The 24,194-nt window shown below is 40.3% G+C and overlaps 1 protein-coding gene across 1 annotated transcript; it reads right to left on the bottom strand.

The window, feature by feature from the left end:
• Positions 1–1,794: 1,794 nt before the first annotated feature.
• On the bottom strand, positions 1,795–23,299 carry LOC143672522 (centriole and centriolar satellite protein OFD1-like; the record flags this gene model as incomplete). Its single annotated transcript, XM_077147127.1, is given in 19 exon segments — positions 1,795–1,941; positions 2,230–2,300; positions 2,829–2,987; positions 3,760–3,917; positions 6,985–7,098; positions 8,710–8,813; positions 9,888–10,014; positions 10,489–11,079; positions 12,693–12,804; positions 13,380–13,510; positions 13,885–14,074; positions 15,201–15,251; positions 15,253–15,293; positions 16,376–16,449; positions 18,121–18,240; positions 20,386–20,492; positions 22,619–22,747; positions 22,749–22,796; positions 23,138–23,299. Coding segments are annotated over 19 exon segments (2,532 nt in total), but the record flags the coding sequence as incomplete, so codon positions are not given.
• Positions 23,300–24,194: the final 895 nt, after the last annotated feature.

Here is a 24,194-nt window from a genome sequence, read left to right as displayed (position 1 = left end):
GACCCAGCAGGTTGAAAGACTTTCCTGTGAAGTCTCTGGGCTCTGTTTGTCTTATCCTGCCCAGTATGTGGCGCCTGTCTGTCTGCGGGTCCCACCAGCAAAAGATGTTATGGCACCTTTAATTTGGAAGGCTCTCCCTGCTGGAGGCGTGGTGGAGACAGAGGAGAGGTTGTAGGCTGGTTTTAATGGCTTCAAATTGCCAAGCCCTGGGGTCTGAATTCCTTGAGAGAGGGATTCCACCTGAGTTGCATTTCACCCCTCCCCTGGGGAAGGCTCAGGCGGGAGACAGCCCTGAAAGCAGTCCGTTTCTGCGTATGCCTGGGGCAGTTACAGCCTGTGTAAACCCGCTACTGAATCCAGAGGCAGCCAAGCCTCCGCAGAAACAGCCACAAAGGCCTCCGTTTCGTCCCCTTTCCTCTTTTTCAGTTAGCCCAATAAGCGACCTCCGCCTTGACTAGGTTCGCCTGAGCTGGGGGCCTATTTTTAGTAGTCAGAATTTGTTTATTAATGCCACAATTGGTGTTTGGTGGGATTCAGTCCCTGCTACTGTTAAGAGTCTCTTTCCCTTCCCCCCAGGAAGCCGCCTGTGGGGGACAGGCGCCGGGCGCCGGCCGCTGCGGCTTGGGAAACTCACTGTTCTGGAGACTCGCAGCCGGTCCAGCTGGTCCAGACTGCGGTACGCTGTGTGTCCGGTCACTATCGTGGCTCCGGGAGCTGGTCTGTACTGTTTCTGGTTATTTAGTAGTTGTTCTGGAGGATGAACTAAAACACGCACATTGCTAAGCCGCCATCTTGACCCCTCCTCTCTACTATTTTGATATCTAAGCTTTATCAGGCCTAAGGATCACCTGAGGAAGATTTACAGATTCCTAGGTTCTATCACCAGAGATTCATTCGAGGGCAGGAGAGCCTCTAGAGATCAATCTGTACTGATACATATGCCAGGTAACAAAGCCATCCGAAAATACTATATAAGATGAGAACGATTTAATTTTCTTTAAATGGACTCTGCCCTGATACACAAATTTAGAATAATGCTCAAAATGTAAGCTGACTGGAAAAGAAATGAAGCTAGAAAAGAAATGGGCTTTCAAAATACAAATGGGGTGAGGGTTGGACTGAGTAATATCGGAAAGTGTTACCTGAAGTGATATATGTGTACTGATAAACTAAAAGAAGCCAAATTCTTGTTGGCAATACAATTAAATGTTTGATATGCTAAGTGTGATAATGAAGAGTACCTGGACAACTTACTTCTTTAAATTACTTTTAAAAGTAGACTTGAATGAAAAATTTGAGTGTACAACAAGCCCAAGGAATAACAAACTCCAACACATCTCCTTTCCAGTTTGTTCTATAACTGACTGGCAACAACAATTAATTCAGCCGAGTTTGTATCTGTGGAGGAACACGATCTCCTCTAGACTCTTATTAGAAAGACATGCCCAGGCCAGGCCTTTCTCGGGGAGCACAGGCGTGGCCATCAGTTTTAGCACTGAGAGTCCCAGGTCCTGGAGCAGAGTACTGGGGAGGAAGGAATTCAGGTGAAACTTCCAAAATAAATGGAGAACTGGCATTTGACCAAGAAGATGGGTTATAGTAATTTGAAAACTTCAGACAAAAATGTTCAAAAAGTAAGGTATCAGGACTAAAACAAAACAAAACAAAAACAAAAAGTAGCTCATTCTAGTATAATGAAAACTATGAGAATGAAGAGGGGTGTCACTTACCTCAGTTATTCTTGGTTTGTACAACACAGTTCCAAACAGGAAAATCTCTAAATTCGAAATTTAGAAACTTTATTAAGAATTTTGTTTTATCACAGAGACAGCATAGGCAAAACCAATACATAACTTCTCACTGTAGTACACGAGTAAGAAGCTGGACAGCAAACACTATCACCAAAAGTCATCTGGTTCTTCCTGAGAAAGGACCATGAAACTAAATTAGGAAAAGACAAAAGTTAAAAATTTAAAAATATTCCTGACAGGTTTATCTGGGATCTTCATAGTATTCTCACTCCTTCTGTTAGGCATTTCAGCTCTAGCTTACAATTTCAATCGAGATCAATTTCACAGGTGAAAAAACTGATTTTTGTTGTTAGTACTTTTGATTGATTCAGTACTTTCTTACAGACAACCTCCAAATATTTGCAAGCTACCCCTACCTAACAAACCAGCACCCTGACAATGGTTTGCCTATAGAACACAAGGTTCTGGAAATCCATACCTTGCTTTATCACTAGGGGGCAGCGTGTCAGACAGTGATCTTTCCCTGTTGAATGTCATTTTTGAGCTCTGCTACAAAGGGGTGGGAGATAAAAAATTTGAAATTAGATATGTATTAATTTTATAAAACACTTTATGCCTCTTAGAAATACATTTCAAATATATATATAATGAGGAAATCTAAACAAGAGGTGATATCTTAACACTAAATTTATCAAATGTCAAAACAAACTATATTTTATACATTCTAAGCATCCACAGTGTTTTATGCAAGTCTGAAAATTACTGCCTTGGGCTGTACGAATGCACTCATCATTCACTGAAAGATTTTTCTTTCTTCTTAAATAAGAGATATCCCGACCCTTACAAGCTTTCACAAATGAAAATCCCCTAAATCTGTGACCCTAGTAAAAGCTATAAGATTTTGTTGAAAAAAACGTAATATACTTACAAGATGTGAGGCTCCACTTCAACTTTGGATTTTTTATGGCCTCACCATTTTGTCTTCCGTGGAAAAGACAGATTCCTGTCAAGTATACTATCCATAAGAAGCCCTAGGCATGCCCTGCCCATGGACTGTACTTTCTGCAGCACCCTCACCTGCTCCACCGGGTCAGGGTCCTGACTGTGCCCCTGCTGGATGATCGGCATGTATTTTTCTAATCCGTTCTCACTACAAGCAGATTTGTCTTTCATTTCCTGAACATTCATTTGTAATTCTTTTTCTATTTCAACCTTCAATGATTCTTCAAAAATCCTCTATAAAATAGATGGGCACCAAAACAGGAAATTCACAAACACACTTTTAAAACTTTTCAGTTTAATAAGTGTACACTAAAGTGATCCTGAAACCTTTAAGTACGAACTGCATACCAGAGGATTATGTTTTTTAAAAAAACCAAGCATGTGACCATTAAAATGAAGCAAACATGCTACCTCAACGAAGGGAGTTATTTCCCTAAAGTGTTCTGCATTTTAAAAAGATCCAAATTAATCAGGAGTCCAAGGAACATTCATAAGGAAGTCTGATTTAAGGAAGACGATCAAGCATGCTCAGTGGCCAAGGTTATCCATCTGCCTAGACACTTATCAGGACATAAAAGGCAAGAAGAAAGGTAGTGTGTGCCTCTTCCATGACTTCCTCCAGTTCTAGCCCTGGTTCCAGCCAGTGGACCTTGAAAGAGTGTGTCTCCCATACACTCCAGTTATAAGATGAAGAGCTGTAGCATAGCACAGTCCAAATGAGAAGGCAGGCCAGAGTGCTCTAAAACACTAAACAGAAAGAATGGCTACATGGGGCCTTTCTCACTGCTCTTAAAACATGAGTAAAGGATGGCTACCGAAGGTTTTTTAAATATCTAAGTTTAAGGTACATAACTACTACCACAATACTTCTTTTTTTTTTTTTTTTTAAAGGAGTTATCTGTCACTCCAGTAACTTCAGGACACACTACAGCCTCACCTCCCAAGGCTAAGTACTGAAGGTGTATGACACTGAAACTAGAACAGAGAATTAAGGTGTACTTATTACCCTTTCTTGATCCAGTTTTTCTAATTCTCTTCTTTTCCTTTCTAAAGCTTCTTGTTGTTCACACTGCCATCTTTCTTCTTTCTGCCTCTGTTCTTTCAGATGCTGTTCCCATAATTTTTCTTCTTTCCTCTGCTCTCCAACTGGGGTCCCATTCATGTCTCATTTAGGACAGAAAATAAAGAACAAACAGCCTCCAGCATCAGATTTTTCAAACAAATGAAGTACCAGTCTGCAGGTGCCCTGGCCAAGACTCAGGGGAAGACTTTGCTTGATTCTTAGTTGACTCTGCTAGACTTCAAGCTGCTCTTCCACCCTTGGTGTCTTCAGCCCCAGACCCAGTGCTAACCCTGCATGAGGTGGACACGGGTCACCCTCAATGTGAACTACACGATGTCAACAGTCTTTCCTTCACATTGTCTCCCCTCTCCAGCCCCCTGCTCCTCCTTCCTTCCCAAGGCTGAGCGCCTGTGGTTCCCATCTGTGCACCTGAGTCCCATTCCTCCTGTCTCCTCAAGGCCCTGGGTTAAGCATGAGTCCCTGCTCCCCTACAGAGCAGCTCGATCAGCTCTTTCCCCTTATGCTCAAGTCCCTCCTCCGCAAAGCAAAGCAAAACCAAACCAGCACCAGCACCCCTGCTCCAGCACCGGGCCATTCCCAGTGGCCTTCTCGGGCTGACCTGGGGTTTGAAACTCACCTCTGAAATGACCAAGCCTAAATCCGCCTCTGTCCCAGGCCTCAGGTCTGTGTTTCTAATGAGTCCTCCTCCAACCCCACCAGGGCCTCCCACAGCACCAGCCTCATACCCGCAGCATCATTACTGTCCCTTCAGTCAGACTCTTTGTCTTCTCAGTCATCAGGGCTTTTAGAGTCAACCTCCTCCTGCTGCTGTTGCTGCTCTAAGGAGGATCTTTGTCACCATAGACCTGGCCTAAGACACAACCAACCCCTGTGGTCTCCCTGACATCAAACACTCCATCTTCACCAGTGTCAGAGCTATTTCCTGAATGGCCATGTGGACTTGATGGATTTGCTTGTATAACATCTCCACTCTGATGGAGTCTAAACTCAAAGCAATCTAGGCTGACGACCTGCCTGCAATTCTCCTTTTCTACCTTTACTACTGAAAGTTGTTCGTTCGTTTTTATGCTGCAATAGGGGTCACATTTCATTGGTTTTTCCACATACCACTAGGTTCTGCATTCAGAAAATCCAAGCTCTACCACCAAGCTCCCTGGCCTCTTTCTAGAGCTGATGTTGCTCTTGCTTGAGGCCTCTGCTCTAAAGGTCTTCTTCCTTGGCCTGACCTGCTCCCTCCTGCCTCTCCCTACAAAATCTCATCTGTTACTCCAGACCCCACTTCCATGCCATCTTCCTTGGGGGCCCCCTTATTCTTAGAGTGACCACAACGCCCCCAATACCGTGTCCATGCAATATCTGATTCCTGCCTCATATTAAAAGAATATATATGGAATATATATTTGCATGTATATTCCCAGTGCCTGCCCATTGAAAAAAAAGTATAATATATTAGTTTCTCTCATGTTTAGTCCATGAGGGCAAGAGCCATGTTTTAATTCTGTGTCTATGGCTACAGCTCTTCGCACAGAAACCTACACCTCTTCGCACAGAAACCTACACCTCAAACGTTTCATTAAATCCCAATCTCACACATAATTATTTTGATCTTCCTCTTCTGGCTCCTGGCTACCTTAATTTTTTTAAACTTGTGCAATGCTAACAGGCAGAAAAGTTAACAGGTTCACCAGAGGACTCTGAATCTATTCTAAAGTTACGAGGAGAAACTAAGTTATTTGTACTGAGAAGACAAAGCGGCACATTTTTTTCTATCTTGATTCCATAGCTCCTGAGTGGCAAAGAGAACTCACTTCGGACAGAACAGCAAAGAAAAGAAGCATTTCCACTGGGCACCTCAAGGGTACCAAGTTTTGGCCTTGTCTCCTTTTGTGAAATGATATGATAAATATGAGAATATCTCGGATTATCAAAAACTAAACACACTGCTTAATTGAAACCACTGTTATAAGCTACATTTTAACTCAGAGGCAGAACAACTACTCACTCAGGGGATTTTCCTGGTTATTCTATATTCTTTTTATTTCTTTACCTCACCAGATTGCTACCAAATAGGAGCCTAGCAGATATTCCTCCCATGGCTCCTGTCTTCACTTTTCCCATTTGAGATGCCGTGATGGCATGCTGACCATCTGACACACAGCCCCCGCCCCCAGGTCAGCCACCACTAGAATGTTAAGCTCCACGAAGGCAAGGGTTTGATTTGGCTCTCAGCTGGAGGTCCAGCCTCTAGAAGAGAGCTCAGCAAAGGGAAGGCTTTCGACTGAATCTTGCTCAATGAGGGAATGCTTTCCAAATCAGGCTTTCCCTGGAAACCAGCAAAATCTACCCTCTGAGAATCGCTTCCTTCTTTCAGTAATTCCTCATATTCCTGAATACTGCTTAAACCAAGAAACTGCTTAGAAGAGGATTTCCAACTGTTTGGAGAACGATGTTTCTTCAATGACTGGGATAAAAGGTGGCTTTATCTGAGGAATTTCCTACTAAGTTTGAGGCGTAAATACATTGGTCCAAGGAGAAAAGCACCTGGCTGTTGCCCAAACCCTGGAACAAAGTTCACATACCTATCTGCCTCCTTCCTCCCTGAGCCCTGTACCACCGGGGAGGGGTGGGCAATCTGATGAAGATAAGAGGAAAGACAAAGTGGGCTGGAGACAAGAAGTCTCATGAACAGTTTCCCTCCAGCACTGAGTTAACTTGGTGTCATGAGCATTTTCAAAGACTAGCACGCAGTTTGTTTCTGCCCTGATTTTTTAAGAAATGAAAGAAGCAAACAGAGCAAAAAATAATTTAAGCGTTAAAGTCACACTAAAGATGTATATCAGCAGGTACCATTGTTTCAATTAGATACTAAGGCTCCCGTGGAATGGTTCTTGCAGAAGTGCTTTAGGTAAAAATGTAACTGCTATGTCAGACTAGACAAGTCAAACAATTTTTTTAAGAGCAACTGGCCTTGGAAGACTAAATGAGAACCTTTCTGTCACAGACTTTTCCTCAGCCCTGACTTTACCTGTACACATTGAGTTACCTAAAAAAATAACCAAGAAGGATAACACCCCAACCCAAGACTTTCCATAACCTGCCCATACAAAGAGTCCTCCCGTGATAAATGAAACAAAAGTGCAAACTTACCTGGGTAATGGTACGGTTCAGGTCTGGGGGGCACAGCAGGGTTGGCCTTGTCAGGCATGTCAACAGCAGGATACAGCCCATCTCCTTCAAAGTGTCTCAGCCTGTCCCATGCACCTAGGGGAGGTGCAACAATTGTTCCATGAGTCCTAGTAAGGACCGCAAGAGAAGGGGCAGCTGTGGTGGATGGGGGCTAGTTACAGGGCTCCTTAACTTCAGCCAAAGCAGTTTGGGGGGAGCCCTTTTCTTACAGGATCCTAAGTACTTTCAATGAATTGTCTGCCAGTGTACTTTCTTCTTAAAGTGGTCTTATCCTTTAAAGAATTATATTCTGAGCCAATAGGAAGAAATCAATCCAGTGACAGAGAATTAATTTAGATTGCTGACAAACATTGTAATTCCATTTAAATATAAATGGTTCAACAAAATTCTCTTTTAGCTGGCAAGTTAAACGTAATTCACAAAATTTACTAAGCCTACCCACTTAATTGTTCAACATGTTATACTCCCAGAGCAACTAAAGAGACAAAGACAATTAAATGTAATCCACGATCCTAGACTAGATCTAATAATGGAGAGAAAAGACCCAAACAGACACATGAAAAAAATTTGGAACACAGACCGAAAGCTTCATGTCAATATTAAAGTTCTTGTACTGAGTGACTATACTTAAGGTGGTGGTATTAATGAATAGCCCTGTTCTTAGGAAATGTACATGGACGTATTATGTGTTCAAGAAGCTTGAGGTATACAATGTATTCTCAAATATTTAGAAACTGGAGAGATAAGTAGACCGACAGAAGGATAGACAGAACGATACAGCAAATGTGACAAAATGTTAAAACTGCCTGATCTAGGTAGAATGGGCAGATATGTTGGAATTCTCTTTATGGGGTCTGTATTATTTTTTGCAACTTTCTTGCAAGTCTGAAATTATTTCAAAATGAAAAGTTTAAGGGGAAAAAAAAGCTATACTTTCAGTCTTAACAATGGCCTTTATGGGCTAAACAATAGGTAATATACAACTAATCTAACAATGTCTCAAGCTGGAAAGCACCCGAGATGACCAATTTTATAGTCTCAGACACTCAGGCAATATGCTGCAGGTTGCAGGGATGTGACCAAGTTACGGTCACAGCCAAGATATGAGTTCCTGGACCATTAGGCCAATATGCTTTCACCTCCAGTCTTTTACCAAGACCGGGGTTTTCCACATCTTGGGCAAACAGCAGAATCAGTATAATTTCAAGAAAAATAACATTCTCACATGTTATTTTTCCACAGAAAGGAAAAACAAATTTTTCAAAATCACATTTTAAAGGTAATCCCAAACTTGGTAAATTAAGTTAAGGATTCATGGACGGACTCAGTTCTAACTTTGAAATTATTAGTTATTCTGAAATTATTTATTTATTTTTTTTACATGGGCAGGCACCAGCAATCGAACCTGGGTCTCCAGCACAGCAGGCAAGAACTCTGCCACTGAGCCACAATGGCCTGCCCTGAAATTTTTTTTTAATTAAAAATAAAAAGGGAATTGAGATGCACCCTTGAAAACCTACATGACGTAAAAACACAAGGTGACATCTCTGCATTTGCGGATTTATCTCAAAATTAAATGTCCTAATTTATTATAAATATGCTTTATATAGCAATGGGCATAATTCCCCAAAACTTAGCTTCCTATATTCTCAACTCATAAAAGCATATACCTATAGATGAACTTACATTCAAAAGATGATTCAAGTTCCTCATTATCCTCAAAACCTATCTTGTCCAGATTTGAAAGTTTACTTTTTCCTTGAAGTTCAGTTTGCTTTTTTTGGTAAAGACTGGATTGGAAGAATAGAATTCATGAATGTACAGTTCTAATAACAAAACACTTTAAGGCACAGTGTGATGAAAAGCCTTTTGTGACTCAAGAAAAAGCTCAAACACAGTTAAATGATCTTTGGCTTATTAAGAAAAACAGTCCACCATGCCTCCAGGGCTCTCTGGGGAGCAGGTGCTGTTCACAGTGGCCAATGCATTCACTCAGATGGTTCCCTGACGGCATCACACCAGTAGCCAACAAAGAGTAAGGTCACCCTCCCAATGCCAGTCCTACATGGAGTTTATTTTTTCAGGAACCACAAAACACATCATCATGAACCAGCTGAAGATGTAAAATCCAGGGCCTGAAGAGCTTCAAGGCAGCCTAACTCAGCAGGTCTTGGCTTCCCTTTATCAAAAAAGGTGCAATATATACAAGTAATTATGGACTGTTAAAGACACATGTGGCAGTTCTCAACTCTGAACAGTAGAACGCACTAGACCCAGAACTATGGTTAGAACACCCTGCAGGGGGAGGACCAGACACGGGGAACAGCTCCATATCTAACTCGAATAATACACTAGGCTGACCCAGTGGAGTAGTTCCCAATAACATTCCCTCCACTCTGCTCCAACAGCCATACCCTAGATACTACTCTCACTTTAGAATTCATTTCAATGATACAGAAAGTGAAATCTTCTCTTTATATGCCACAATACTTTTTAAAATTACTTTTTAGTGATCTGTGAAATTGTTACAATTTAAAAAATAAACTGAATTGATTTGGTTTCATGGATTTTTTATGCTTGTTTTTATCTTTATAAGCCAAGTCTATTCATGGAATTATGAAGATGCTTATTTATATTATATTGCATTTTCAGTATACAAGCAAAAATTTTTTTTGAAAGGAATTGTTCCTTTCCTGGTAATACAGATGATTCTCAAAAGAACACACATCAATTTCCAATCTGACTGCAAATGACACATTGCCACATAAGCTTTAATATCACCTGGGAAAACCAAAACCCCAAGTAAAAGCTGAACACCATGGGTAATGCAACTTGTCTGGAGCTGACCAGACTGTGGTATTTACCCTGCCAGCTGTTCCAGGGGCCTGGAGGAAGAAGGGATGGAGACACTCTGCTTCAGTGTGGCAGATGAAGGCTGGGGTGACCGGTCAAGACAAGGATTGGGGAAGGCAACATGTGATCTGTCCAGACCTAAGGGACCAAACAGAGAAGATACCAGTATGGCTTCTATTAGCGTGGGGAGAAATTCCACCTGTGATGCTTGCAAATAGCTGAGCGTAACACATAAATGATATACAAAACCTTTCACAGGCCCAAGTTAAACCGCAGTGGTCACAATAAAGTTTATACAACTAAGCAGCACTAAAGGAAAGGACAGTGCCACTCCCTCACCACCCCGGCGTGCCAAGTGACAGGCTAGAATGTGACACCCTTCCTATTGCTGACCCCCACACCAAGCCTAGAGTGTAGGGAGAGACACAGAGCAGCAGAGTGGGAAAGAGAGCACGCTGCTCCAGGGGACAGGCCCCGCCAGCCAGGGCCCGCTGCCTGATCCTGCACTCTTCACGGGGCTTAGGGGTCTGCTCCTAGGCAGGAAACAGGGCCAACGAGGCTGAAGCCACCCAAGCCAAGAGTGCTGGGCAAGTCCTTTTCACAGCAGCTTACCTTCCAGAAACATTTCACCCTTCAGGGTTCTTCTGGCTTTCAGGAGGGGGGTGGAGGACAGGCGCCTGGGGGAAGAGCCTTTCCCTGGCTCAGAAGCTGCACCCAGCAGGTCACTGTCCTCCGGAGGCATGCCCACGTGAGGCTGCTCAGAAACAACTCCATCCTCTGCAAAAATACATCCTTCTGCGGAACTACAGATGATGTTTTCTCGAATTCCCAGCAGGTACAGGGGTGGCGGACTCTTCACTGGTGGTGAGCTCCCAAATGTGTCCTGAATAACTCTTTGACGGTAATTTCTGAACGCCTTCTCCAGGCACTCGGCCTCGCGCTCCAGCTCTTTCACCCGGGCCTTAGTACTCATTACAAACTCAAGGCCAGAATCAGGGGAACTACAGTCTGTCTCTGGACGGGAATAACTCACAGTCGTTGGTGTAACTGCGACTATCCTGACCTTTTCCCGTTCAAGAGGATTCTTCAGGAAATCATCACTGACATCATCATCGTGAGACATTATCCTGTCACCCAGCAATCTGCTGACAGAATCGTCAATCAGAGACGGCTTGGGGCGGCAATACACTTCATTCTCTAGAGCTGAGAATCACAAAAGCAGAGTTTGGGAAATGAGGAAAAAAGGGATAGAGTAAAATTAAAATACACTCGAGAATCGTTTTTTTCAAAAACGACAGAGAGCAATCAAAAGGAAAAGCTTGCACATTAAGCTTTCTTAAGCAATGGTAATCACAATTATCAACATTTAATAGGAGCTTATAGGTACCAGCTGTGGCTTCACAGACATTCTTTCATACTGCATAATTCCTCAATCTGTTATACACACTTCTGAAATCCTAAACTCTGAGAATGAAAATACATTCATGACTTCTTTGGTGGCAAAGCCTGACGAGACCTGAACTCATTTGGCTGAAAATCTTGACCTGAACTGAGGTAAATCCAATTATAATCTTTATTTTTCCTGCCTAGCATGAACTGTTGCACATCTGACTGTTAAATAATTAACACGTTTCGCTATAGGAAGCCTTCCAAAAACTCCCAGGGCTGCTGCAAACCACATGGTGTATAGGCAAGTTCAGATAAGGGAGCGAGCCGAGCCAGGTTCCATCACTGCTCCCTGGGAACTGGGACTCACTGAGGTTGGGTCACACAGTCAGCAAGCAATGGAGCCGCTGGGATTTCCTAATGCAAAGCCAGCAGATGTGACCACTTCTCTCCTACAATGCCTCCCTAAGCTGCCATGGACAGCAAGAAAGATGCTTGCAGGGGGCAATCCATCCTCACTGAGTTATTTTTTCATGATATAAGATGGCTATGATTTCAGCTGTGGGCCTTTCTGTCAAAAGGCAAAGGACAGAAGAAAAATGAGTGTAGAGATAAAAATTAAAATAATGCCAGTAGAAGCAAACAAAACGGAGAAGGGAAGAAGGCAAACCAAAAGTGAGGAAGGCTCAAACAAGGAAGTGTGAGAAACTGCTTGACATGGTAACAGAGTCTTTCTTTGTGCTTGAAAGCAGCTAAGAAAGACGGTATTGAAGATTTAGGGAGTGTCTTATGAAGTAGGCAGGAGCAGGCCTCTTTGTAGCCATAGTAGACAGCAATAAAGCGCCAGCAGCAACCAACTCCTGAGCTTCTTATCTGTCCCCAGGCACTGTACTGGGCCCCACCTTATTTAATCTTCCTTCAGCACAGCAAGTAGGTATTATCCCCATTACAAATGAGGACACCGAAACTCACAGAAGTTAAAGTAACTTGGTCGAACAACTAAATTCAAAGGTATGGTCCAAAACCAAAGCAGTTCCCTGATTCTGACAGCAGTGCTCTCCCTGCTAGACCACCATGCTTCTTCTACACATAGCTCTCCATCAAGGAACATGCTGAACCACCAAAGAGCCAGTCAGACTTCCTGTAAGAGTACCAAATACAAAAGGAAAACACAGATCCAGGGTGAGTTTGGGGACTCCTGGGCTACATGGAGCAACCATCCTACCAGAATGTCACTGCTCTTTTGCTCCTGAGCCACAGTTTAGTATTTTGGAAACAAAGCGGTAGTTTTCCTTCCAAGAAGAAAAAACTCTTTGGCTTTTCCCCTAATATAAGAATCACCAAAAAAGTCAATAAATAACCATCATTATATCTTCACAAATGCCCAAACTTGACACAAAAAATATTAATGGATTGCAAATGGCTCTAACCTGTCTGGGTTTGTTTCAGTTGCAGCTTTAAATCCATAATCTGCATGTTTAATCTTTTTACACAAGCTTCATAATCTAATAATTGGGTCTTCAACTGCGTAGAATGCTCAATCTGAAAACAAAGAAGGAAACAAAATCAATGTAAAACAAATCAGTTTACTGAAAAAGGAAAAATTCCCTTATTGTGCTTATTTTGTTTTTCTGTCTTCCCTATCCTAAGAAGCTTTACATCAGTGATCAACAGGGACCCTATGGAAAAAAAAACAATAGCAGCAAACCAAACACACAAAGTTTTTCACCGCCTTAGTCACTTATTCATTCATATTAAAGAATGGCTATTCCAAGTCATGCAGGCAGACATCAAAAAGCCAATATTTATAAATCAAACTGCTTATCCAGCAGGTGAAAAGTGAGATACTTTAACAGGAGACCCAACTGAACACTCACAAAATCTTGAGTTTAGGTGAGTTTGCTTTCCTCTGGACTTTATTAATAGTATGAATATGAAGTCAGGGAATTACTGGAGAATTTCTTCAGATGAGAAAGAATAGCATTTTTCTCTTTAGCATTTGGGGAAAGTAATTATTAGATCAATAAATCTGACTGAGATTGCTTGCCTCATGCCAAGTCTGTCTATCTCTAAAACAGACCGCTATTATACCTGAACAAGCAAAGAGCAATACTCACTTCACTTTGCAGCTGTTTTTCCAGTGCCTGTTTGTGGGTTTCAAACTCCTTATGCTTAAGACCTAAAGCATTTTCTGCTTTCTTTAATTCTTGCTGGAAAACCACAACCTCAGGAGATGGCTGGCTTATGCCTAAGAAGGGGAAAAAGATCCTGTTCGCTGTAATATAGGTTGGCAGACAGAGGCACAAGCCAGCAGGAGCCACCTCAACCTCACACTCCTTCCTTCTCTCGGGCACCTGCTGCTGTCCCCGCTGACCATACCCAACCTGCAGTCAGACAACAACAGAGCCCCTGCTGCAGTCCAAAGAGGCAGACTTGTAGCATTTACAAATATTTCTTTTTATAGTTACACTTTAATGCAATCAGAAGCAAAAAGTAATTTCCATGCAAGAATCTTAATTTTTTAAAATGTTCCCAATTTAAGCCTACAAAGCAGGGTCAAAGCAGTTGTGGAATAATGACAATATGATTACAAAACTACGCAAATTAGACAAAAAACCATACCATTTAGGAGACGTGAGTTTTCATTCCGACTCTCTTCCAACTGTTGTTTAAGTAATTGATTTTGTGTCTGAAGCTCTAGTTTCTCTTCTTTTAATAGTGAATAACCATGCATCTCTTTAACTTTTTCATTCAGCAACTGGTTTTGTTTTGTTACTGCCAAAGACTGGGATTTCACAGACTCTAACTCAAGCTGAAATCAATAAGGGAAAAACCATATTTCTTGTTGTTGTTGTTTTTTGCATGGGCAGGCACAGGAATAGAACTCAGGTCTCCGGCATGGCAGGCGAGAACTCTGCCACTGAGTCACCGTGGCCCCGCCCGAGAAACCATATTTGAACACTAACTTTACAGTGTTGCTGAAATAAAAGCTAGGATGCTTTAAATCATACATCACAAGTTAATTAAGGTCACTAGACAGATATTTAGTTCACCGAACAAAAAAAACCTAACAAAAATAATGGAACTCATCCTTTGATCTAGATTTGGGGTAGGAGAACACTCATCTAATGTGAATTATACAGAACCCTTTCCTAGGAAGCCAGTGATTCTGATTAAGATTTATCACCCCATTTTCCAGATACAACTAAGGACCCAATAATAATCATGACGATAGTAATATAAATAGGGATAGACTGGGTAAAAATAATCACTACTACACATATGAGGTGCTTTCCTTTTCTTAGCATAACATAACTCAGATTTGGATATGGAATCATGCAAAGTTCTTGAATAAGTCATCAGCGTTTCAAAAAAATAGATTTTATATACAGATATATTTTAAGTACCTGAAATTTCAAATTTATGTTTCAGATAGCACAATAATGTAAAGGGATAAAGAAACAGCAGTATGCCAAATGTGTAACTTTTTATTTTAATCCATAAAGTATCAACGTAATGACAGGAATTCTTACCTGCTGCTGACAGGAAGGAAGAAAAGACTGAGGCAGAAACTAACATGTATTGACCATCTACCGTGGGCCAGGCATATAAATTAGCTTACCAAATTCCTTCCAACAATCATATGATCTGGGCATTAAACAGAGAAGGAATCTGAGGTCACAAAACTTGCCCAAAGGCACACAAGCAGCAAGGGACAGCAGCAGGTTTCAAGCAGATGCATGTTCTTTCTGGCTTCCCTATGTGACTTAGCTTAAAATTAAGAACTATTTTATTATCCTCAACTATCATCTTCTTAGTCATACAATAAACACTCCAAACACATCAAGAGGATAACTAGATAAATTATGCATGACTAAAATTAAAATTTCATATATTGTCTCACATCTATTTCAAAAAACTGAAGGCTTAACAATTACCTGAAGTTCTTTCACACGATTTACATATTGACTGAGTGCTTTTTTTTTTTTAATTAACAACTGAAAACTCTTCTTGCAAACGCATAACTTGTTCTAAAAGAGAAAGTCAATGGATCATACATCATGTTTTCCTAGTGAATGCAAAAGCCACTTATTAATCTGTGGCAAGCCTAACATACATTACTTCATGAGCTAAACTAGCAGGGGCGGGGATCAAAATTTCATGGACAAATAGGAAATAAACACTGTTACCCAACAAGTAATGGGAGGTTATAACTGTCACCATATACATGGTGAAATAGCTCCCACCACAAATGCCAATCAGAGTTCCATCATCTGTTCTGTTAGACCACAGGGCCTTAATGTCAACAGATCTTAACTACCATAAAGACAAAGATGCGCTCGTTATTATTTTGCAATTTTTACTTCATCTAACACAAGTCTATACAGATACATCATCAAAGCGTAATTTCCTGAATACACGATGGTACTAGTTCCTACAGAAGTATTCATTGCTGCAAGACAGTTGTAAAGGGATAGCAATGAATGCCTTCTTATAGTTATACTGTCTTCTCCATCTAATCAATATCAAGTATCTAGCCCTAGTTTATTCCCAAGAATCCATGTGAAATTTCTGCCACAAATTCAACTTCTTGTCACAGGCAAAGTCCTAAAGTATACCGTAATGTAAAATATCTGAAGATTGAAAAATTATTCAACTCTTCTAGTCTTGGATTAATGCATACAAGAATTTTAGGAGATTATGTGACAAGCAAAACTATTAAGCATGAAAATAAATAAGAAGTAAAAGAAATAAGAAAAGAAAGAGAAGCTAAAATAAAATTTTTCCTAAGTAAAAAATATTATAGAGTATTTATCAGATGGCAATGAGGTGTTGCCACATTCTTGACAATTAGTCTTACTAATCAAAACATACTGAAGTAAATACTGTCAACAAATCACTAACCTATGTGAATATAAAAGTATTAAACATGAAGGTTTGCAAAAAGGAAGTGAAAGACTGATTATTTTTAAATTTTGTAAAAGAACAGTAGTAGCACTGAAGGGTAATCTACATTTTCTTTAGAAGATAAAACAGACTCAACTCAGTAGCTATTAACCTAAACCAAAATTGAAAAAACACAGGTTTCCCAAAACCCACCACCAAGAATCACCTTTATTCTTTCTTTCATCTTCCATCAGTCTATTAGTTCTAGTGATGTATTCTTCCTTTAGTTCAAGCTGATACCTGAGAATGAGAATGACTAAAAATGACCTTGACATTTTCCTAGAAAGTGCTAAAAATACATCAGCTCATCTATATACCGAGGTGCCTAAGGACACTTAACCCAAGAAGGCATAAACGTTAAGGTCACTCAGTATTAAAACCAGGGCTCTGAATCCCGAACACAATCCTGTAAACTGGGTCTCCACACAAAATGAAAGGTTATGTTTTCTGAGGTTACTGAAAGCAATTATTTCTCCATTGGTCTTGACTGACATGAAAAGCAAAGAAGTAAAGGAAGCTAAACTTCCACTGTACACAACAGACTCTACAGTGATTTGACAACATCCCAAATGAAAACAAGTCACCGCATCACTTCTGACCCATGTGTCCCTCTGTCACCCACCTCCTCACTTTTCCCTTAGGGGCTGTGCACAGTATAGAGCACCAACCGCCAACAGTGTCCTGTCCAGATTGACAAGACCAAAAGGCATGTCTTCAGGGAGCCTGACTGCATCTTCCACAGCTGTTACCAGCTGCATGTCTGGTTTGGAGACAGGAGGAAGAAAAAACAATCTGTAGCAAATATCTTTCACGTTCCAACACCTGCCACAGTCACCAGTTACCCAAAGCCAGACATTTCCATCCCATGGAAGATCTCAGGTAATGGCAGATAGTTTACTATTTACATAACTTTGTAAATATAACATGCACACTTTTATTTATTTGTTTCTGAAATTTTAACTAAGATATTTCAGTGTTTGCTACTACATTATAAGAACTGACATCAAATACGTGCGTAAAATCCATCATTTCACAATTGAAGGATGGGAAAGCACTGTATTTCTTTTTAACAGATGCTTTCAAAGACACATTGCCTTGAAAAGCTTTTGCAAGTACTCAGTAATGGGATATCAGTGAAAAAATAATGGGCAGAGCAGTAAGAAAAAGCTGCTGATCAAGAAATACCCAGGACAGCTGGCAGAATCACTTTCTCTCTCTGTATTCATTTACTTAGTGTTAACTGAACTTTTATAAGTGTCATAAACTCTACTGTGCACTGGAGATAAAAGTTCCTGCTTGAGCTTACTGTCTTTGTGCTAAACTATGATTCACCAAACAGAAAATGCAGACTCAAGAAAAAGCCCCAGCACAGTTGCCCAAGTTTTCCTTAACTGTAGCATTTTTTGATTACATAGTTTGTTTTCATTAGCGTCTTTTGATTCTGGTAGTGTAGAATCTAGAAGGACTACACAGCACATGCTCACTGACAGATACTCTAACCACTAAAGTAGATTAATTTATAAATTGTTAGATATTCCTCTCAAAGTGGCAGTATGAGTGGGGCAGAGGAAGAGAGAACTAAACGCGATTTTACTTCCAATTTTACAGCTTCTCAGCAGCATAAGTTAAGTCACAAGGTGCTCTAAAAAAGCAAACAAATTGCAAGTCCTCAATAAGCACTGGAGAAATTTTAGGAGCAAGCAGAGGATGCTATTCTCCGTATCCAATCTTATGAGAACTATTCTAACTCACATACTCAAGGGAAAGGTTTGAGTGTCAACGAAAAAAATATATTTGTTTAAACACTAAATTTGCCATAAAATATGAGTCTTTTCTACTTCATCAGCTTTTGTCATGGTACCATCATCTGAATTCAAATAGACTACTTCTCTAAAACCTCAAAATACTTACTTTAGAAGTTCATTCTTGAGCTTTCGGTCAAAGGTCTCCTCCAGACTCTTTACATTCAGTTCCCGCCTCATGAGTGCATTAACCATGCTTTTAATTTTCCCTTCTTGTTGCCTCTGGGCCCTGGAATTACCAAAAACATACAAAACAAATAAGAAAAATACATAATCTGAGGTAACTAATTTAGAATAAAATTATACTTGTTTTTATCTCAACAGATGAAAACTGTTCTTTGACTGTCATTGCCAGGAAGTGGAAAGAGGCACCAGTTCTCCTGTCTAGTTGACCTGCTGACCCAGTGACTGGGCCCTGGACTGGCAGATGGCCTGGACGGCAGCACCAGGCTGGGGCCACCTGGCTGGGGGAGTGTGAACAAGTCAAGGTCAAAGTGATTTGCTACAGAAAATAACTTAAAAAGTATCACAGGTGGTAAATGGCCACAATCACTTGGAAGTGAAAGGATGACATTAGTTACAAAAAGCTACAAAGAAAATTTAAGCTAGTATACTTACATAATTGTTTCTAATTGTGGAATTTCACTGATTAACCTACAGACATTAAAGTTAGAAGTTTCCTCTTTCTCTTTAAAAATCAACTGATCCCACTTCTACATATATATCCAAAGGGTGTGAACAGGGTCACAAACAGATACTCGTGCCCCAATGTTCACAGCAGCATTATTCACAATAGCCAAAAGCAGGAAATAACCCAAATGTCCATCGACAAATGAATGCATAAACGAAATGTGGTTTCACATACACAATGGAACATTTGGCCATGAGAAAAAATGAAGTTCTGAGACCTACTGCAACACGGAAGAATCTTGAAAGCATTATACATAATGCTCTGTGAAATGAGCAAGACACATAAGAACAAAAAATGTACAATGTCACTTATAAAAGATGACTAGAATATCAAATTTGCAGAGACAGCAGATTAGAGGTACAGGGGGTGGGGGAGTATACAATGGTTTAAAAAAAATCTGACTGAATATTGAAAAGAATTGAATAAGAGAGAACAAAAGATAGATGGATCAGGTAAGCCTTCAAATACCAATAAATGAAATGTTCTTCATAGTAAGATTTAAATCTACCATCAAACCAATTTCAGGGCAGGGGAATCAGGTTACTGATTACTAGCTTCTTCCAACTATTACTTTTATCTCACTAAATGCAGCCTGCTGTTGCCTTCTCATTCTGCTTTTCACCTTAAGATCTAATACTTTAATAGCAAGTACTACAGAACAGGGATTATTCCAAGAAAAGGATAAATTCTCTATGCATTAGCTCCTTCTGCTGGCAAATCTATAAAGTAACAAAGCAATCAACTGCATTTACTCCACTTAGCTGCTTGGAAGGGAGAAATATGGGAAGTTGAAGGTAAAGTGATTAACTAATCATGAACCATGTAATGCCTTTTTCTCTTTCTTTTGATCAATTTATCTCTTAAGTATGCCCAAAAAGAGAATAAGGGAGAAAGGGAGAAGGATCCAAACCAATACAGATGAGAACCTATACAGTTGAGAAAAATGAATGACGATGAAAACAAACCATTTAATGAAATAAGATTCCTGGATTGAAATGGGTATCAATTAAGTAGATTCTAAATGAGAAGAAAGGTTTACTTCAAAAACCATACAGGCTTTTCATTGAGCCTGTAAAGGAGGAGGAACATTCGTGAGCACTTAAGAAAAAGTAATACACACCACAGCAAACAGTTATACCCACTACCAATCAAGGCAGAGGTAACAAATCTCCCTTTTTGACAACAGAACAGGTGGATATAGCAGGTCTAAAAGACATTCGGAATGCAGTTACTGTGAACATGGATGACTATTTAAACTGAATAACTGCCTGTACCTGTGAAACATGGTAGGTTTAAGCATTACTAGCTTCCTCCAACTATTACTTTTATCTCACTAAATGCAGCCTGATGCTGCCTTCTCATTCTGCTTTTCACCTTAAGATCTGGCACTTTAATAGCAAAACCCCAGTCTTTCTCTTAACATGTTACCTTTTAAAACCAGATCACCGGGCGGGCCACGGTGGCTCAGCAGGTAAGAGTGCTTGCCTGCCATGCCCGAGGACCCGGGTTCGATTCCCGGGGCCTGCCCATGTAAAAAAAAACAACAACAAAAAGATGACCTCACTCTTTACAACCAAGAACTCTGCTTAATAATTAACATTAGAATATTTAGGCATATATTTAGCAATTCCTCATTTTAATTTCACTCATTCTGAACATCCAAAACAAATAAGCACTACTTACAATTCAAAAGCTTCAATTCTTTGCTTCAGATCTGCTTCTCTGGTTCTTAGCAAATCTATATCTTTCAGGAGTATCTGCCGCTGGGCATAAATTTCTTTTGCTTTAATCTATATAGGCGAGCATTAATTTTTAGGAAGAAAGATAAAGAAATTAAAAAAGATTTGAAATAATACACTACTTCCTAAAGAACAGACATTTAGGATACCAGCTTCACTTTTAGAAGGTTCCAATTGGAGGTATTCTTTTACCTATCCTGTTTTCATAAAAATTCACCCCTGTACCCAATGACTGTTACACCGCATCACCCTAGATCCCTAACACCCCTTGTCTAATTATTTTATTTAGTTAATTAGCATGTCTCAGACATGTACTTAACATCTAATAAGTTCTTCAGCAAGAAAAAATTTAAACGAAATATGCATTTGGCAATCAAACTCTGAAAGGATAGTGTCCCTATGGTCCTATTGTTGGTTGAATGTTTCAATTTGCAGGTCATTCTGATTCAGGATCAGCAAGCTCATATGAACTCCTGAATGAATGTGCCATACTTTCCTATGCATGTGTCTTCACTGAGCAAGGATTTACTGAATACCTACCACAGGTCAAACAGTGTTCTGGGAGCTGGATCGGAAAAGGTGGACAGTAGGTCCCCATCCTCAAGGATCTCATAATTTAGTCAGGGGGAGAGAAACAACTACACTACGATGTGATAACTTAGAAACAAATAAAAAAGACTACACAGCAGGAGTGAGGTCCAACAGGCCAGTCAGTGGGAATAGGAGAAGGCATCTCTGAGGAGGTCCTGTCTTGAAGGAGAGGGGGTGGGGAGCATACTTGTGAGCAGAAATAAAGGCCTGATGCTTTTTATGGTAACGACAATTATCTAAGGAGCTCTTCTTCAAAACCTTTAGATAACCACTTAACTATATGGGGTTTTCTGGTTTGTAAACTGGTAGAGCTGAGTCCATCTCATCTTGAAGATCAACCTGCTACTATAAACAAAACCAATAATCTGAGAGACCTGTGTTTCATTTATATTTATAGCTAAAATGAGCCCAAATGCCAAAAAGAGCACAGAACAGTGCAGAGAGGATGCAGTTATCATTATATAAGTAGGTCTTATTGAGCAGACCCAAGCAAGGAGAGACACTCAGGGAAAGACCTCCTACTGTCAACATCTCCTGATAACAGTCACTTTGGATTACACTGGGTACGTGCCCAAACTTCAGCGTGGTCCAAGACATGGCCCTCAGGAAAGCAACAAGTTTTCCCTAAAGGAGCAAAGGCACTCCCTTCGCTGACCCTCATACTTCCACCCTCACACCACCAGTCCTCAACCTCTCCATCTTCTGTCCAGTCACTTTTCCAGATGACGAGATGACCTACACAGCCAGAGATTCTGCTCCTTCAGGGACCTCTGCCCTTGCTCCACCTCTGCAGCTTCCTCCAATGGTAGCACACTGCATTCAGTGGCACCTGAACCCTCAGCCTGCCACTCTCTACTCTCGGTCAGTCCTTAATTCCTCCACCTGTCAGTCTGTCCAGACTATTCTTTGGTATCTTTATGATCGTCACATATCCCTTCCCTTTTCTCTAGCCTAATGGCCACTCACCCTCTCCTCTGGCTCCCTTCCCCATCCAGCTGTACTGCTGTGTCTTCAATTAAACAGGCTGGTTTTTCAATTAAAATGAATTAAGTTGAATGAAGTTCCACTCCCCAAGCCACCTCTCTCTTTCTACTCTCACAGGTCTTACAAACCTGCCAAGTGTCTTCTGAGAGCTGTAACAGAAAACTCCCCCCAAAAGCACTTAGTTTGGTCTATTTCCACTCCAGGTGGGCCTTCAAAACAGCAGGATCAGTCCTCTGTGCTAAGAGAGGGGACTCTCTCCTCACCCACAGCAGGTACTCTACACCTCTGAACCCCTTTCCTGAAACCCTCTGCCAAACTCTCAAATCTGCCTAAGAATATCGAGCTTGTGGGGTATGAATCTCTCGAACTCATGGCACTGGCATTCATGTACACAGTTCTTTACTCTTCATCAGTTTCAGAGGAAGGAAGCCTGCATATCCTTTACCAAAGGCTGATGCTTCTATTTGCATTAGTGACCACAGTCTGTATTGCTCCCCTAGCACCTTGTTCCATCAGTTATTCCATCTCTCACCATGTATCCTGAGCCAGTATATGAACAGCTACAGGAAATATACACCCATTAAATCATTTAAAAATATTACCTCCTGGTGCTCTTGAAGTCTCTTAAGGGTATTCTTTTCCCTGTAATTAAGGGCTTCCAATTTTGCTTTGCAAGCTCACTCAAATTCATTGCGGAATTCAGCTAATTTCTTTTCAGACCTTTTTTTAAAAGTCTTCCATTCTAATTTTTTCTATTTCAGTATTTTTAAAATACTTCAACTGCCAAATGATAAAAAAAAAATCACTGTAAATACCAATGACTATACCAAAGGAAGAAGAACAAATTCTCTCTCCATGATTGCTTTTAATAGTAAAGCTTTTTCCAAGCATATTACATCTAGTTGAATTCATCTTGTTTTATCTCATTCACTGTATTTTCAGCATTCATTCAAAGGCAAGGAAAAAACGACTGACTGGAAATAAAAGTAACGTGCACAACAGTATGGTAGCCTATTCACTACTAAATGTTCTAGATACTTTCCCATGTCCTTAAGATTAAGAAATTAAGAGACAAGTAAAAGCATCTCTCTTGTTTAAAAAAGCGATAAGACAGAGTTTACCTTCTGAGCCATTTCTGACCGAAGCTGCTCTTCTATTTCCCTCTTATATTCATTTAACTTTCCTTCTAAACATTCTAACTTAGCATGCTGAGGATAAGCATCTGCAAACTGATCATCAATAAGCTGAAGCTTCTCAGCTATCACAAAAACAAACAAACAAACAAACAAAAAAACAGCAAATTAGGAATTTGAACAGTCAGATGTGCAAGAGGTCAGACCTCTGTGAAAAAGAATATACTTAGGGGTAAGTGTAGGGACAACTGCATTTTACTTTGAAATGCACCAAAAAATTAAAACGGATTGACACATGGACAAATATGTGAAAAAGTGCGTATGATAAAAATTTAATGGTGGAATGAAGGTGGTTTGTAGTAAAACACAGTGTTTACTACAAACTTTTTTCAACATTATCTGTAGACTTGAAATTTTTCATAATATAATTCTGGGGGAAAGCAAAGAGTGTAGTTTGTCAGAATAAAAATCAGAGTCTCTTCCAGTCTCGCAATAGTATGGCAGAAAGCTCTTTTATTGGACTTTATTATTAAAACTGATTTACACGTTCAAAGTGCTAACCTTAAAATGAATCAAAAATTATTTATTTCAACTCCTTCCTATAGTCTAACTGATTTCCAGAGGGCTAAGTAACTATACTATGACAAAACTGGAAAAAGACCCAGACCTGTTGACATCTCTATGCCAGCCCTTTTTCCTCAATTAAGCCAGTGGCCTGCAAACCAACTGTGTCTCAGAATCTACCATGTAGCAGAATGCAAACATGGAGCCAGAGTTCAATCCTAACCACGTAAAACATCATCACCAATCAAAAAAAAAAAGTATGCACAGGAAAAAAAAAAAGCAAGCAGGATATTAAAATATTGACACTGCTTGTTTCCAGTTAGCATAAGTTTATATGTGTTTTTAAATCTACTTTCTGCATTTTTTCAAATGTTCTATAACCATGGTAAGCAAATTAGGAGTCTGCCCACGTGTCTACTGAGTACTAGAAATGTAGCCAGTCTCAACTGAGATGTGCTGTAAGTGTAAAGAACACACTAGA

Source organism: Tamandua tetradactyla, chromosome Y, assembly GCF_023851605.1.
Source record: "Tamandua tetradactyla isolate mTamTet1 chromosome Y, mTamTet1.pri, whole genome shotgun sequence".
Taxonomy (NCBI): Eukaryota; Metazoa; Chordata; class Mammalia; order Pilosa; family Myrmecophagidae; genus Tamandua; species Tamandua tetradactyla.
Note: the sequence above shows the minus strand (reverse complement) of the source record. Positions and strands in the feature narration are given on the sequence as shown.